The 17,033-nt window shown below is 42.7% G+C and overlaps 1 protein-coding gene across 1 annotated transcript; it reads left to right on the top strand.

Annotated features, from left to right (window-relative positions):
• Positions 1-10,143: 10,143 nt before the first annotated feature.
• Positions 10,144-14,904, top strand: LOC122488422 (cationic trypsin). The gene is made up of 5 exons (XM_043589752.1): positions 10,144-10,276; positions 12,276-12,435; positions 13,213-13,466; positions 13,977-14,113; positions 14,661-14,904. Exons 1-5 carry the CDS (start codon positions 10,237-10,239, stop codon positions 14,808-14,810), a joined length of 741 nt encoding a protein of 246 aa, XP_043445687.1. The 5' UTR covers positions 10,144-10,236; the 3' UTR covers positions 14,811-14,904.
• The last annotated feature ends 2,129 nt before the right edge of the window (positions 14,905-17,033 follow it).

The raw sequence follows: 17,033 nt of genomic DNA, 5'->3' as shown, positions 1-17,033 counted from the left end.
CACCGCCCCCATCACCTCTCAGGGAGCCAGGAGAAACCCACGCAAGCCCCATCCTGATTTAACTCAGAGGCCACCTTGCTTGGCTTCCAGAACCTTTCCCTGGAGCCAGCTGCACTCATTTTAAGACACAGGAATTTAATGCTAACTGGGTAGGAAGCACCGTCAGTGGGTGCTGACGAGGTTATGAGAGAAATATGCTGCAAGCCGTGCCCCTGGAAAGCATCTCGCCTACTTGGGGTGCTGAGCCTGAACAGGGCACCCATACATACAGGGGAAGCACTGGAGAGTAACAAAAGGTCCTGAGAGACAGGGGCCACGGGGACCGCAGACGCGTTGCTATTGAGGTTGGAGAAGTGCAACCTGGACTAGATTTTCGCATCTAGGCTGTTCAGGTACCATGTCCCAAGCAGAACCAGGAGCAAACCCTGCTGCCAGAGCATTTGCTTCCTTCTTAAGCCTCCTTCCCATTCCCCTTCCTTCTTCCAGACCAGCCTCGGGAATTTTGGTGACGTCACAGCTCCTCCTAGAGGTCACAGGGGCACATTAACCTCCTCTCCACCTGCTGCCTCCAGTCCTTACTCCTGGGCCCAGGGGAGCACAGAGCACACAGAATTTCAGTTTGTCCAACAAGCATTGGCGAGAAAGGCAATATTCTCATCCTCAAAATGTTTCTAGACTCATAGGAGCAATATGACATGCTTTTTTATTATTTATTTTTTAATTTATTTATTAATGTTTATTTATTTTTGAGAGAGAGAGAGAGTGTGTGTGTGTGTGTAAGCAGGGGATGAGCAGAGAGACGGAGACACAGAATCCAAAGCAGGCTCCAGGCTCTGAGTGGTCCACACAGAGCCCCACTCGGGGCTTGAACTCCTGAATTGCGAGATCATGACCTGAGCTGAAGTGGGCCACTTAACTGACAGAGCTACCCAGGTGCCCCAGGATATGCTTTTAGACAACATTGAGTTTGGAGAGGTTTAGTGTATGTTTTTCGGAAGGTTAAAATATAATTGGTTTTTATATGGCTAAATCATTTCATCTACTCACCTTCTCATTTCCTCATCTCCGAAACCTGGATAAAGGGAGAGTCTCAAATACTGATCTCCTACCCTCTGTTTAACTCTAAAACAGTATGAGCCGTTCAGGATAAGCTTCCACCCAGATGTTTGCCCTGCTAGGACCTTCCAGAGTCTCCCCCCACCCCCACCCCCACCCCCGCCGCCCCCTTATCACAATACTGAACACTTTGCAGGTAATTAACACGTACTTGAATGAATGAATGAATACATGGATGCAATGGAAAAATGGTAAGAGACCACATGTGAGTCTAACCATTAAAAAATTGTTTCCCAGTGTGGTATGGTTGGCACTGGTATATTTGTACTTGCGGCTTACAGAAATTGAGGGCAGGGCATCAGGATACAATACAAGGCTGAAATGGGAATGATAAAAAAATGAATTTGGCTGGCATGACGTGAGCTTCAGTACTAATTTTTTTAAGTTTATTTCTTTTGAGAGAGAGAAAGAGCATGCGAGCCAGGGAGAGGCAGAGAGAGGGGGAGAGAGAGAGAGAGAAAGTCCCAAGTGGGCTCTGTACTGTCAGCAGAGCCCCATGTGGGGCTCAAACCCATGTACGGTGAGATCACGACCTGAGCCGAAACCAAGAGTCGGATGCTTAATCAACTGAGCCACTTGAGCATGCCCCCCCTTTTAAAGTTTATTTATGTATTAGTACTAATTTTTATTTTAAAGGATAGTTATGATAATTTTCCAGTGTTTGTCGAGCATTGTCCAAAGATTTGGAAGTGAAGTATTGTTTCCCTTTTTAAACTAGCCTTGTTGTCAGGGCCCCCAGGACGATGGGTATTTGAGGATTTCCTTATAGTATAGCACAAGAATATATTCTAGGCTCATCCTGTGCTTTCCCTGCTCCCATCTTGCAATCAGCTATTTCTCCAAAGAGCCCTGGTTCCTTTAAGTGGATAACGGTGTTCAGAAAACAAGAGATGGGCACTAGATCTGGGCTTTTGAGGTGACAGTACTTCTACATCCTCAGTGGACAGAGCCTAGGGAACACACACAAATGCACACACATTAACATGTATCTTTAACTCTCTATCCATGTACATGTATTGAAAAGCCACAAGTTTTACACCAGTAATTCCAGTTCCAATTTCAGTACTCTAAGGTTCACTCTAGTGTTCTTTCTGTATTCGCAACCCCTTTATCCAGTACTTAGAAAACTGGCTCCTGTTCTCAACAGATTTACGTATTTGATCAGTCTCCTTGTATAGACCCAATTGTCCACTGCAACCCCAACCTTCTCTCCCTGGCACACACCCCCCTCACCCTGCTTGGGAACCAACAGCCTGTGCCAAAGAGTACTCTCCACGTTGGAATCCTCCTCACCTCAGTCCAGCGTCTGATACCCGACATGGCGCACGTCCTGCCCAGTATGGACACCCTTCTCAACCTGTTGGGGCTTCAATGGCCTGTACCAGGCTGTTCTCCTCACCCCACTTGGGTGCCAACACCTCATTTCTTGGGAAAACCCTCTTCACTTGGCAGAATCTCTGTCACCTGCACCAGGCCTCCTTCCTGCACAGATACAATGCAAAGCACTAGTCTTCTGACAGCAAAAATATTTCACTTCACAAATTGCTTGGGGAATAATTCGATGCACTTCAGGTTGTCAGTGGGTGTGGGGAGGCCTTGGGGCCTTGTCTCTCCCCTTATGATCTAGACACAGGTCAGGATCAATGCAGGGTGATGGCTGCAGCTAGTGAACATGTACTTGACTTGCTTGGACTTTTCTGAACCATTTGTATTTCTCTTTTTTTCCCCCCACCCTGTTCTCCAGGAAGCAATGCCAATTTCCTTGTTCTAAAAGTCTGAGATTTTTCCTTTCTTCCCTCCTATACTAACACATTATTGGCATGCGTGTACCTGTCTTCCTGCTGAGTTTGAGCTTTTTAAGGTCACAGGCTGTATCTTTTTTAAAAATTTCTTTAAAAAAATTTCTGCATATTGTTCTCTATGACGTTATTTATTTTTTAACAGCTTCATTGAGGTATAATTGATATACAAAGACCCGCACATATTTAATACCACCATGTCTAGATAATACACGTATGTTAATCAGTTTCTTTCTCTTCCTTCCCCGCAAAACCCTTTCTCACCTGCCAGTCTTTGCAAAGAACCTTAAAGGTGAGCTCCTCTGGCCTGAAGCAGCAGTGATTCCTGATGGCCCACTACATGCTTCTCGATATTTCCTCTCTTGAAGGAGGAGGGAGGGGGCCCCTTCAATCATCCCCAGGTGCGCACATGTTCTCATCACTACCCTCTCATCTCCCCAGGACCCCGGTCTTCAGAACTACAACCTGATGCTCTCCCTCAGCATTCAAGAGTCTGCCTGAAGGGGGACTGGCCCCCTCTATGTTCTGGTCACCAAACAGCCATTGATTGTGACTCTACCGAAGAGTCCTGATTGCAATGGGTTCCGTGTGGAAGGGGAAATAAAATGATAAATAACAAAACCTATGGGGTATATGTCTTTGGTTTTGTGTGTGTGAATATTCTAGGTGGTGAGACAGAGCCAATAGTGAGATGAAGCAGCTAAAATACTCCTGTATGACGTTTCACTAATCGTAAAATGGTAGGGTATAATCCGTGTTCAGCAGCATTCGAAGGACATGCAGAAAAACAGTTGTTCCGGGATTGCCCAAGTTGGAGAAGGCTTTTTGAAGGAGATGAGTGTAAGCCAAATCTGTAAGCAATCTAGTCCTGTACCAGTTTATTTTTTTTCTAAGAACCAGTTCTGGTTCATTGTGTATAAAGAGGCTAGCACATAGCTTCAACTTTTAGTTCTGGCATGCTATTTTTCTAGTAATATGAGGCAACTTTTGAGGTTGCCTTCTGAGATTTGCTCCTGCTACAAATAGGGACAGGGAAACTCTGTTGGGTTCGAACCTTGCCTTATCTTGGTTCTCCTGTTTACTATTCTAAAACCCATAATCTTCTGCTGGCCGTGACCCCTGATCACTTACCGTTTATTATGAGTCTCCTGATCTCCTATTACCAAGGGACAAGATTAAGAAAAAATGGTTAAAAGCTCTAAACAATCTTCTGGCTCAACACAAGGAAAAACTTTCCAACTGGATGGTTGAGAAGGTACTGGGACCTCCTTTCTGCAATAGAGGCTGGAAGACCTTTGGTGGGATGTTATACACGGAGCCCAAGCATCTGATGTGGCGAAGAGAAACTGAAGCATCTACTCTGTGCCAGAGACAGAGCTACAGACTGAGAATTTAAATACAAAATATTTGTTTCAGGAGATCATAATCTAGTTGAGGAAATAGACAAAAAATAAACATTTACAAGAAAATTCAGAAGTTCTAATAGCAATACACACAAGGCTTTAAAAGAGTGCAGAAAGGTAACAGAGTTATCCGTCAAGTCAGAGGCAGCGTGGGGTGGAGTTAGGGGTGGGCATAGATAAATGTCAGAGGTTAACTCTAAGGAGAGATGATGTCAAGGTAAATTTTAACGGATGAATTGGAATTTGCGAGCGAAGAAGTGAGGGAGGTAACCCCATTCAGCAGTAATTTGCTGAACAATTACTATGTGTCAGATACATGTTGGCTTTGAGGCAGAATGGTAAGCAAATCAGACATCAGTTGTGCCCTCAGGAATTTTAAACGATCAACACTACACAGATAGATACTCACACAATTTATATATAATTGGAAGTAAATGTTATAAAAGTAGAAGCTGACAAGAAAACTCAAGAAGGCCTGATTTGAGCTAGAGAGTGCAGGTGAGGTTCATCAGGATTCTCTCTGATTAGAGACCTAGAGAATGAGTGGGTGTTAAACTGGTGAGGCAACTGGAAAAGGCACAGAGGTGTGAAATAGTGAAGAGTGTCCAGGTTCATAGGCTTCAATGCCATGCCCAAGAACTTAAATGCATCCCAACATCAATATGGAGCTATTGAAGAGATTTAAGCAGGAAAATGACATGATCCATTTGAATTTTAGAAAGACCACTCTGGTAAAACAGTATGGAGGTAGGTTGAAGGACAGTAAATCCAGAAACAAGAAAATACTAGTAGTGCTATTTATTTTAGCAGACCGTGGTCCTGAACAAAGGCACAGGTGGTTTGTTTGAAAGGTAAGTCAAGGATCTTCAAAGGTAAGTCAAGGATCTTTAGGACAGAGCAGTGGGAAGCGAGTGCTGACAGAGACATAATTTAGTTGTGTTAACACTTTAACAAAACTCTTGTATGTGGATTGAAGATCGTGTTAACTTCTATTTCCCCCTGATTTTCTGTGGGTGTTCATTTTATACATGAGGATGTTAATGTGCAAAGACCCCCCAAAATGGAAGCTAGTGGCAGAATGAAGGCCAGAACTCTGTTGCCAGATTGAAATCTTCTCTCCCAGAATTTTATTGTTTCTCATCCTTTGGTACAAGTTTCTGTCTCTATCATTCTCTTCTTTGTTTTGCCCTGTTCTCTGTCATTCCGATATCCTAGCCCTAAACCCCCAATTCCCTACTTCTTACTTTTTCCCGAAAGCATTACTTGAAGGTCAACAGTGAGCTAATTCTCTTAAGATCACTAGTTTTCTTTCAAGCCACACCTGATCATTGAAACAATCACCATTCAATTTTAAGTCTGGATGTGGGGCATTTAATTCATTTCTGCCTTCTCTTCTGGAGAGGGTCAACAGACTATGGCCCAGGTTCAAGTCTGACCTGCAGCCTGTTTCAGGAAATGAAGAAGGTTTACTGGAACGTAGCTGCACTCAACCACACATGTACTGTATATGGCTGCCTTCACGCTGCAATGAAGAGTAGTTGTGACAGAGACTGTATTGGCTGCAAAGCCTAAAACATTTACTATTGGGCTCTTTACAGGAAATGTTTGCTGACTCCTGCAAACAATATCATGGAGAGAATCACATGTAGCTAGAATAGAAATGTCCTCAAACTAATGCCATCCTTGAGCAGGGTTCTCAAGGAAGCCTGTCTGGTTCCAGGGTTCACTTTACCAAGAAAGAGCATTCTACTTGCCAACACTGGTTTTCTGTACATGGCAATGATTAGAAATTGAGCGGGGCGCCCGGGTGGCTCAGTCGGTTGAGCGGCCGACTTCGGCTCAGGTCACGATCTCGAGGTCCGTGAGCCCGAGCCCCATGTCGGGCTCTGTGCTGACAGCTCGGAGCCTGGAGCCTGTTTCAGATTCTGTGTCTCCCTCTCTCTGACCCTCCCCCGTTCATGCTCTGTCTCTCTCTGTCTCAAAAATAAATAAACGTTAAAAAAATTTTTTTAAAAAAAGAAATTGAGCTTAGCACGGACCGTCAGGTTAGCATCAGGGTTATGACACAAGAGCGTACTTTGTAACCTTATTCTTTTTTGCATTCTTGTTGCCCTGATTGCTTATTTCAGGTTTTTTTTAGTAATTTAATATATATTTTTTTCAGGGAAAGGAATTCTTATTTAAAAATTTCCCTTCCTGTTGGCACGGTTAAAGAGCCAGTAAATGGTCTCAGTAACTAGAGTTGTGTTAACCAAGAAGGTGGCTGGAGCATCTAAGCGAAAAGAAAAACAGACTCCATCAGAGAGAAGATCATAAAGTTGCCTTCAGAGGCCGGTGAGTCTTGCTTCTGCCAATATAAATGTCAACATATTTGCTGGAGCCCAACCAGCCCCTAATTCAGGCCCAAGTTTAGATAGTCATCCAAGGCCACTAAGCCGTGTGCATGGGAAAGAGGGGTGACAAATACAGATGCATTAAATACAGACACATGCCTCTGGACCTTCATGTGCTTGAAGTGAGGAAAAGAAGTATAGGTACCAACCCACTCTGCCCGGCAAAAGGAACGTGGACATTGCCACACATTGCACGTGCTCTTTTCACAGACATGACTGAGGAAGGAGACTCCCCACCTCCTCCACATCCACACACTGTGGCATGACCACTGTTGATTGCAAACAAGAATTCATTGATGTTATTGAGGACAGATGTTTTGCACACACAAAGCGCAGACAAGAATATCTATTGAATCTGAGAAGTTTCAACCCAGTTCTCCAGGGCCCAACTTCACAGGATGATTGAGGCACAGTATCTCAGGAGTAAAAGGTATCTTACAGGTGTGAGCTCCCACACAATCGTGCAAGGATATCTTCTTCATGTTTGTTCACCCACTTTACAGAAAAGATCGGCATGGCGCTCATGTAGAGAGACACCTCACACTGATCCCGTGTTCTCCTGGCCTCTTCAATAGGGAGCATTCTTCTAGTATCTTCTGCTTGGCGTACTTTGCGCTCTCACTTTAATATCCGGATCTACTCTGTTCCATGCCCTTTCCACATCCAGAAGCCACCACAGCCATGACCACCAGTGATACTTGGGATTTCCCACTCTCGTTTTGTCCGGCCCTCTGCCTAATGCTATGGGATCAGTCTTCAACATGTGTTTGCTTTGGCGGCACATACACAAAACAACTAGTCTTCAATGTGATTTTAGGGAGCGCACAAATGACCACTGTTATTTAAAGAGCTATGTTATCAAACAGCATGTGTTCATTTTAATGTGCATTAGATAAAGATTCACCAACACATGAAATATCAACATCTATGCTTGAGAAGAGGCTCAGGAAAAAAGTCTACTTTAAAATCAAAACTTGGGGCGCCTGGGTGGCTCAGTCGGTTAAGCGTCCGACTTCAGCTCAGGTCATGATCTCGCAGTTCGTGGGTTTGAGCCCCGTGTCAGGCTCTGGGCTGACCGCTCGGAGCCTGGAGTCTGCTTTGGATTCTGTGTCTCCCTCTCTCTCTGACCCTCCCCCATTCATGCTCTGTCTCTCTCTGTCTCAAAAATAAATAAACATTAAAAAATTTTTTTAATCAAAACTTAAGTTACTTTAAAGGCATTGTGTACATGGTTTCCATGCACCACATGTGAGAGTTATTTGGGAATACCTAAAGTCCAGAAACCATCACTCGGCATTTTCCCCACATCCCCACTACTGCTTTAGATGACTGAAGAGTCATCACGCTGCCACTGGATGGGTCCATGTTCCTTTATCTCAGGTGTTTATTTGGGCATTTGCAGTTGAGTCTAGATAACTCCTCTTACCTGGCAACCCTCACACTTCCCCTTCCAGGGAGAAGGGGTCCAAGTGATAAAGCCCAGAATGCACCAGGGAGAGCTCCCTACAGCATAGCAGCACATGAGCCAACAATTGTGGGAACTCTTTGAAGATGATGTGCTTTTCATATGGGCTAAGGTCTCTGGTGAGTTTCAAGGGAAGTTCCAGGGGTGATTCAGAACCACACAACTTCCAACACTTCACCATGGAGGTATCAGAAAGGAAGACAATTGGACGGGTTGAGAAGGCTCTCCCTTCTTCACTCTGGGCCTGGCCCTTCTCTTACTCCTTAATTTCCATGATTTTTAGGTATCAGTGAGGGACGGCCCCCTGCTTTATGTGCCATTCATTCAGTAGTTGATTACTGCCTACATTGTCCTAACGTTCAAATCACTTACCCATGGCTATGGCCTTAGAAGCTACTTTGCCCATCTTTTCTCCTTAGATCAGTCATTCCCGGCTGGGGATGATTTTGAACCCAAGGGAACATTTAGCAATGTCTGGAGACATTTGGGTTGTCACAACGTGGAGGAGGGGCTAGTGGTACTTGTAACTAAGGCCAGGGGTGCTGATAAATATCCTACAGTGTTCAGGGAAGTTCCCCACAACACAGAATTACCTGGCCCCAAATGTCAGTAGTGCTGGGGTTGAGAAATTCTGCCTTCTAGTGAATCATCTTTATATCAGCACAACTTTGAATGTAAAAGCAACAAACTACTTCATGAGAGACGATCATCTGCTAAAGCAGAAGTAACATCCTGGTAGGCCATTCAGATGTGTGGGAGTAGAATCTGGTCCCTGAGATTCACTTATTCTGGATACTTCTGCCATGCTTCATTAATTATGACAACTCCTGCTCCAGGAACCCATTTCTTCAATTTATCTAAGAATTCTCTCTGCTCCCTAGGGTCATCCCTTAATTTGGTGGAGTTCAGGTTATTCTCCTTAGTTATGTTTATGGCATCACAGTAGAGTTTATGATCCTTGAAATGAGTCTGCTCGAGTTTGAACACTGTGTTAACCACTCAAGAGTATAAAACTTTGAGCAAAACATGTAATTTCCCCAAGCTTCACTGTGCCCATATATAAAATGGTAAAAATTAGAACAACACCTATAAAGCTGCTGGTAAGGATTGAATGAACTGACGTATAGAAACCCCATCCACGGTGCCTGACGCATAGTAAGCACTCCATCGATTTCAATTGTATTACCATTCGTCAAGATTTCTCTATTATCTTGGTGTCCAGATTGTGATGAACTAAGTGGAGAGGTGTTGTATAGTGGTTAAATGCACAGACTCTGAAGCCATATTTCCTGGACTGGAATCCTGACCCTACCGTGTACTTGCTAGGTGATGTTGCTCAAGTCCTCTGTAAATTTTGTGTGCCTCAGTTTCCCCATATGTATAGTGGGGATAGTAACAGGTATCTTCTAGGGTTGTAATGAGAATTTCTAAATTAATATATGCAAAGTTTTTATAGATATAAAATATATAGTAACTTCTAGTAAGTTATTCTTTCATTCTCCTGTTTACCTCGATCATGGTTTCAATTCAGAACACTTTTTTCTCTTCTCAAGGAAACAAGTTTCCCTATTAATAATGAAAGTTTAACGTGGCTATACAAAGCCACAGATGCCACAAGAAAAATTATATAACTGTGAAAGCGCCAATATTAATTAAACATCAAGGGGATAGTGTTCAAGAGAGTCCTCAGATAAAAGTTCACAGTTGAGACAACCAAATACTTAAGATTTTTGTCTGGGAAACAGGACACCTGCAGCCCCATTCTGTGACCTTGCTCCAATGTACTTTTCTATTATGGGGAACAAATTGCACCAGGTGGGTTTATTATTTCCATTTCCACAACTTTCTGGAAAAGTAGACAAAAGCTGATGTTTAAATATGATGCTGAATTATCTTCAATTTGGCATAGAATTGAATTCTAAATTTGGATTTGTAAGTTTCCAGTCAAATCACTTTTCTGGTACCCATGGCCATGGGTGTCAATGACAAACCTGGGGGTATAAATATCTGTGAATGAAAAGCGATCATCACACTTCTCAGTCCAAATCCAGTGAGCAACCATGAAGACCTTCATCTTCCTTGCTCTCCTGGGAGCTGCTGGTGAGTCTTTACAAATAAATGAATGCAGTGGATACATCTACCCCAGGGGATGCCTGAAGCCGCAGATAGTACTGAACCCTGTATATGCTATGGTTTTTTCCAATATGTATGTACCTATGATAAAGTTTAACTTATAAATTAGGTACAGTAAGGGATTAACAAAAACTAATAACAAAATAGAACAATTATATAATAATCATAACATACTGTAATAGAAGTTATGTGTCATGCTCTTCTCTCTATCTCTGTCTCTAAATATCTTATTGTACTTGACTCATTCTTCTTGTGATGATGTGAGATGATAAAATGCCTACATGATAAATGGAGTGAAGTGAATGATGTAGGCATAGTGAGATAGTGTTAGGCTAGTAATGACCTCCTGATGATACATCAGAAAGTAGACCATCTGCTTCCTGACTGCGGTTCACCGAAGGTAACCGAAACCATGGATAAGGGGAAACTACCCTAGTACAAATATCTATACATAATTAAATCTCACTTGTTGGGGACAGATTATAGTGAGCAGGAGTAACTAGTGTAGAAAGTATAAAGAGGCAGAAATTGCCCTGAACGTCAAGATAAAATCTATGAAGGAAGAGAGAAAAGGAAAGGATAGTTAACAATAAGGAAATGTTGCATTTTGAATTAATAATCGGGAACAATGACTAGTCTTGGGCTCATTGAAGAGGCTGTGAGGGTCAGAACCAGAGTCTCCTCTATACTGAAAGGATTTTAACAGGCAAAGATACTTTATTTCTCATGAATAAAAGCTATGGGCTGGGTTTTACAATGTCTTTCTTAATGAAATCTCTCTGGTGTAAAATAACATATCATTTAATCATCAAAAGACGTAGAGAAATATCTGTTTCTATTCTTTATACTACCAAATTTTATCAAAAACTTGCTATTAAACTTTCCCGAATTGGATGAGTATAAATTCAATACACTAGTCTCTAAATGTCTTTCCCAAAATTACTTCAAAATATTTGAACACTAGGGTGGATATAATATAATCATAGACTTTGGGAGCCATAGAAATCTTAATAAATCAGTGGTCCAAACTTCACAATGCTGAATAAATTGAAAAATGTTAGAAAGATAATTGGAATAAGGGGAAAGGTTGGAGAGGGAAACCAAATATAATGTTCTATGAAATTATTTCATGAAAATTTTACACAAGAACCAAAAAGAGAAATTTGGGGAACAAAAGTACAAACTCCCAATTCCTTCCAGGCTAGAACATTCTTAGGGGGCTTCTAAAAGCTTCCTTCCGTCTACTTCACGGGAATAAGTATCCTATACCAACCACCATAAATCAATATAAGCATGGTTACTGCAAAGCTTCACTGAACACCTATTTGCATGTCTGCTGAACAAAGTTTTGTATAAAAAGTATTCCTTTTTTAATGTTTATTTATTTATTGTGAGAGAAAGAGAGAGTGAGTGAGTGAGCAGAGGAGGGGCAGGCAAAGAGACAGAGGAAGAGAGAGAATCACAAGCAGCAGAGCCCGATGCAGGGCTCGAACTTGCAAACCATGAGATCATGACCTGAGCCAAAACCAAGAATCAGATGCTTAACCAACTGAGCCACCCAGGCACTCCTAAAAAGTATTCTTTACATCCTTAGGTAGTAATGTTCAGGGCATTTAATATATAAGAGTCTCTGATCAAGGTGTGTGTGTGTGTGCGCACGCGCGTGTGTGTGTGTGTGTGTTTGTGTGGTACATATGTTGAAAAACAGTATATTTATCAAATTTAAAGCATAACTTACAAATTAGATATTTATAATGGTGTAAGTAGAGTATGTGTCAAAGGTATAGATAGAGTAATAAGATTTTGGGAAAAACATTATGGGAAAATTATGTTATCACCATGTCCTGATTATGTGTGACAAGAAAACATTATCTTCTCTTTTCTAGTTCACCTACAAAAACTTAGTGGTAAGTAGAAATTCCAAGATGTATCTTTTAACAGATAGTTTCCAACTTTTCCTTGTCAGTGGCTTTCCCCATTGATGACGATGACAAGATCGTTGGGGGCTACACCTGTCCGAGGAACTCTGTCCCCTACCAGGTGTCCCTGAACTCGGGTTACCACTTCTGTGGCGGCTCCCTCATCAATTCCCGGTGGGTGGTGTCTGCGGCTCACTGCTACAAGTCGTAAGTAACTGATACTCACATATCTATTCTCCCAGATCAGCTCATCCCCCAGCCCTGCCAAAGCACAATCAGGGTAAACTAGAGAGTTATGCTTGAGGGGTGAGCATTCAGATTCTAGAAGCCTTGTCACTCTCCCCAGGCACTGTATGTTGCGTTGAGGGAATTTTACATGGACAGCTAACCTTAGAGTTCCCTGGTAGCCTTCCAAATGATGGTACCAGAGACAGAGGAGGGGAACTAGTTAGTGATGAAGTATACCTAGGACTAGCTTAAGAGCATTAATCGATAAATAGTCCCAATCATTATAGCTCAACCAGGAAAAAATGGCATATGGAGGTAAAAACCCAAAATAAGTTTCCAGTACAATGTTAAAAATAAGTACAACTCATTCTGCCCCCTTAAAATCCTGGCATGTCTCTGATTCCTGCCATGTCTCCCTACAATAACTGATAATCTCAACCAGAGGAGGAATAGCATGTGCTGAATAATATTCATCAATTCCCACCTAACCTGCCATCATTGTATTGGTGTCGTTCAGTCATGGGAACTAAAGGCATCTAGCTATTCTAACAAGATGGCGGGCTGGTAGTGACACCCACTTAAGAGTTACTCTAACCTGGACCGTATCTGGTAGGGCTGCCTTAAGTGCACAATTACCTATGTGTGGGAACACTTGAAGGGGATGGTGTTCATGCTTATGCTTATGACTGGGGGGAACAGGGGAGGGGGAAAAATCTCAAGTTGGATACTTAGAGAACTTTGCATCCTCTAATCCAGCCGAATCCAGGTGCGTCTGGGAGAACACAACATTGCAGTCTCTGAGGGCAGTGAACAATTCATCAATTCGGCCAAGGTCATCCGCCACCCGAGATACAATGCAAAAACTATTGATAATGACATCATGCTGATTAAATTGAGCTCACCTGCCACCCTCAACTCTCGAGTGTCTGCTATCTCTCTGCCAAGATCTTGTGCACCTTCTGGTTCCCAGTGCCTCATCTCTGGCTGGGGAAATGTCCAGAGCCTTGGGGGTGAGTGTCACCTGGAGCAAAAGCACCAAGTCTGAAAATCCTAGAAGTGAAAGACATGTTGGGGGTCAGTTAGTCTGAACTGTCACTCAAGGCAAGGTTCCCAGAGGATAGTTTGTGGATATATGGAGTCTTAGGAAGATTCCTTTGCTGGAAAACACAAGAAAAAATGAACTGTGATAAAGATAGCAGATGTTCAGCTGAAGTGTGATTCGTGATTTGCAAAGAAGTAGAAACCGAGGAGGTAAACAGAACAGAGGCTGAGAGATTTGGTACCACCTAAAGTATAGACCTGCTTAAGAGGTAGCCTCCAGATTTGAGATCTGGAGTCACTGATGCCAGCGTCAGAGAGAACAACTTGTTGATTAAAACTGTTTGGAAGACTTTCCAGATAAACGTTGTTCTTCCAAATAGAAGTTACTGGCAAAGTAGGGGAGGAGGGAGAGATTGGGAAAGAAATCTCCAAGAATCCTGTGGGTAATATTCTTCCATTTTTACCCTTGCGCCCAACAGAAAATTATCCCGATGTCCTGCAGTGTCTGAAAGCTCCCATACTAACTGACAGTGCTTGCCGTAAAGCCTACCCAGGCCAGATCACCAGCAACATGATCTGTCTGGGCTTCCTGGAAGGCGGAAAGGACTCTTGCCAGGTTAGTTTCTCTGTACTCCTTCTGGCCAAGCCGCAGGCATTTCCACCATATTTTCCCTTTCCTGAAACACAGATTGAGAAGCTGTCTCTGGGATGGATTATAAGGGACAAGGGAGAGATTTGGGATAAATGATAAATTTTCCTTTTGAGATATTAATGGTTAGGGTCAAGGGTAAAAAGATACACAGAAGATGGTGTGCAAACAGCACACCCAGGCGCCCTGCTGAGGAGGTATATTGTACCAGGAAACTTTCTGGAAAAAAAAGCAGGGCTAGCTGGGCAGCATTGCACTCACCTGTCCTCACCTCTTCTTGGTCCTGCCCGCCTGCAACTAAGAGAAGAGCAGGAGCTAGGAGGAGGGGGGTGGGGTAGAAAGCATAGGGATGTAGTACAGAGATTGAGGGTTGGATTCCCAGGAAAAGTGAAGATGCTTCCTGGAGAATCAGCAACCTGGGAAAACGGACCCAGGGTAATGGAGAAACAACTTTGAGCCTTTCCCCCAACTTGGTGTAACTGAGAGTTCTTATTGTCTCTTTCCTCTTGTTCAGGGTGACTCTGGTGGCCCTGTGGTCTGCAACAACCAGCTCCAGGGCATTGTCTCCTGGGGTGCCGGCTGCGCTCAAAGAGGCAAACCCGGTGTCTACACCAAGGTCTGCAACTACGTGAGCTGGATTCAGCAGACCATCGCTGCCAACTAAGCACATGGACATCTTCACACCTTATCCCGTTAGTCAACCTCGCCTTCCACCTATGCCTGAAAACAGTATCTAAATAAAAAAATTTTGTCCCACACCACATGTGTCCAAGAACTGTCCTTACTTAATATTTATGAACTTTATCTTCAAACTGACTGCTGAGTAAGAGAGTGGGCACAGAATTGAACAATTACATGAGGATAGAATTGGAAAGGTTACATAGGTATTCATTCAACCTGATCCATATGAATTTACTGATCATCTATCTGCTAGGCTCTGTGTGGTCCATTGAAGATATAAGCATGGATAAGCTTTGAAGTCACTATTGCCATCACATTTTTGAACAGATGATGATGACATCAGGGTACAGAAAGGGCAAATCAACTGCCCAAAGTCATTGAGTTAGTTCAGAGTCAGGGAAGCTCCAGTGGCCCTTATTCCCAAAGCATTGCTACTGCTGTGACACTATGGTCTCCTTTTTCTTTTTTTTTTGGCTCCAGTCCATCTGAAACTGTGAGGCTAGATAATGGAAACCACCAGATGGAGAATTTGTTTTTTTTGTACAAATCACAGATTTTCTGCATTTCCCAAGATTTTACCTACCTATATATTCCAGTTCTCTAAGATCTTTCTTGCTTTCCCACTGGGATTTTATTGCTATTGCAGGCATGATGTCTGTAGGCAGTCTGTGCCCATTGCCCGTCTTCCCCCACCAGACCCCCACATCCCAGCCCAAATAAGGTACTATTTTGAACTATAAAATAAAGAAAGTGAAAATGCAGGTCAGTTTACAAAGCAGATCTATTACACTGAGGTCATAGAAGTCGTGGCTACAGAGTTGGTTTGGAGAACAAGTCCCAACACGTGATTCCTGTGCATATCTGGTATGGATCCAGGAGAAGAATATAATGGGATCTAAGCACGGACATCCTGGAGCAGATGGAGGAGGTTTGAAATGGGAAAATGTTCACAGCCTCAGTAATAAGGTGAAGGAGGGATATTGTCTTAGTCGGTTTAGGTTGTTATACCAAAAATGCCATAGACTGGGTGGCTTAAGCCACAAACATTAACTTCTCATAGTTCTAGAGGCTGGGAAGTCCAAGATCAAGGTGCAGTGGGAAACAGTGCAGGCCCACTTCCTGGCTTGTAGACAGGGGCCTTCTCACTGTGTCCTCACCTGGCAGAGAGAGGGCTCTAGTCTCTTCTTATAAGGATGCTAATCCCATCATGGGGTCTCTAGCCTTATGACCATATAAGCCTTGCAAAGGTCCAATCTCCTAATACTGTCCTGTAGTGGTTAGGTTTGAGTACATAAATTTGTGGGCATGGGGGAGGGGCACAAACATACAGTCCACACCAGGTATTTTGGAAGAGGAAAATTTGGGAAGATACATGCCCCATTACCAAATTTCTATTCCTTTGTAATTCTGGATGGCACATTCATAGGAACCAGTCCTGAGCCCTTCATATTGCCTTGTCAATTCCACTGGGATGGAGGCCAAATTCCTTAGCCTTGCATTCAAGGCTCTTAAATATACGGTCATAACTAAGTTGTCCTGTCTTATTTCCATAGTTCTCATTGAACTGCTTTTATGTTTGCATGTGGCCTAAATTAATTAATTTCATATATAACTCCTCTATGTTAAAATAGGTTGCTTTAGATCTACCTTAACTAAATATCTCAGGCTTCTCTCCAGAAACAAATGACCTTAAAGATTCTCCCGTTTCCTCTAAAACATTTTCTATTCCATACCAGCACCACCCACCTCACCGCAAGAAGAGGGCAGATTCAGAGACCTGGGAGGTTAAGGGAGCTATATAAAAGATGAGAGATAAGGGAAGGTCCAAAGAAAAGTATGGAAAAAATCCTTTTTCTTGATACTATTCAATATTCCCTTGTCAGCCTATCTTGTCATTTTCTATCAACTGTCTTTTTAAAAAATCTAACTCTTCATAATTTGTAAATTTATACTAAAATGTAAAATCTGTATGCTCTTTGACGCAGAAACTTCATTTCTAAAACTCTATTCTATTGAAATATCCATACAACCACAAAAACAAAGTATAAATGGGAGTGTATAATTTAGGAGTCATTCCATTGCAAAGAACAGAGTAGCCAACTCATATGGCCTTTAAAAATGTACTAATGGAAGCTTAAAAACTGGGAAGGCTTCAAGGATGCTTTGATTCAGCAATTCAAAAATGTCAAGGACCCTATGATTCCTG

The sequence above is a fragment of the Prionailurus bengalensis genome, chromosome A2, assembly GCF_016509475.1.
Source record: "Prionailurus bengalensis isolate Pbe53 chromosome A2, Fcat_Pben_1.1_paternal_pri, whole genome shotgun sequence".
Classification (NCBI taxonomy): Eukaryota; Metazoa; Chordata; class Mammalia; order Carnivora; family Felidae; genus Prionailurus; species Prionailurus bengalensis.
The sequence above is the reverse complement of the archived record's forward strand: the minus strand, read 5'-3'. Positions and strand labels throughout refer to the sequence as shown.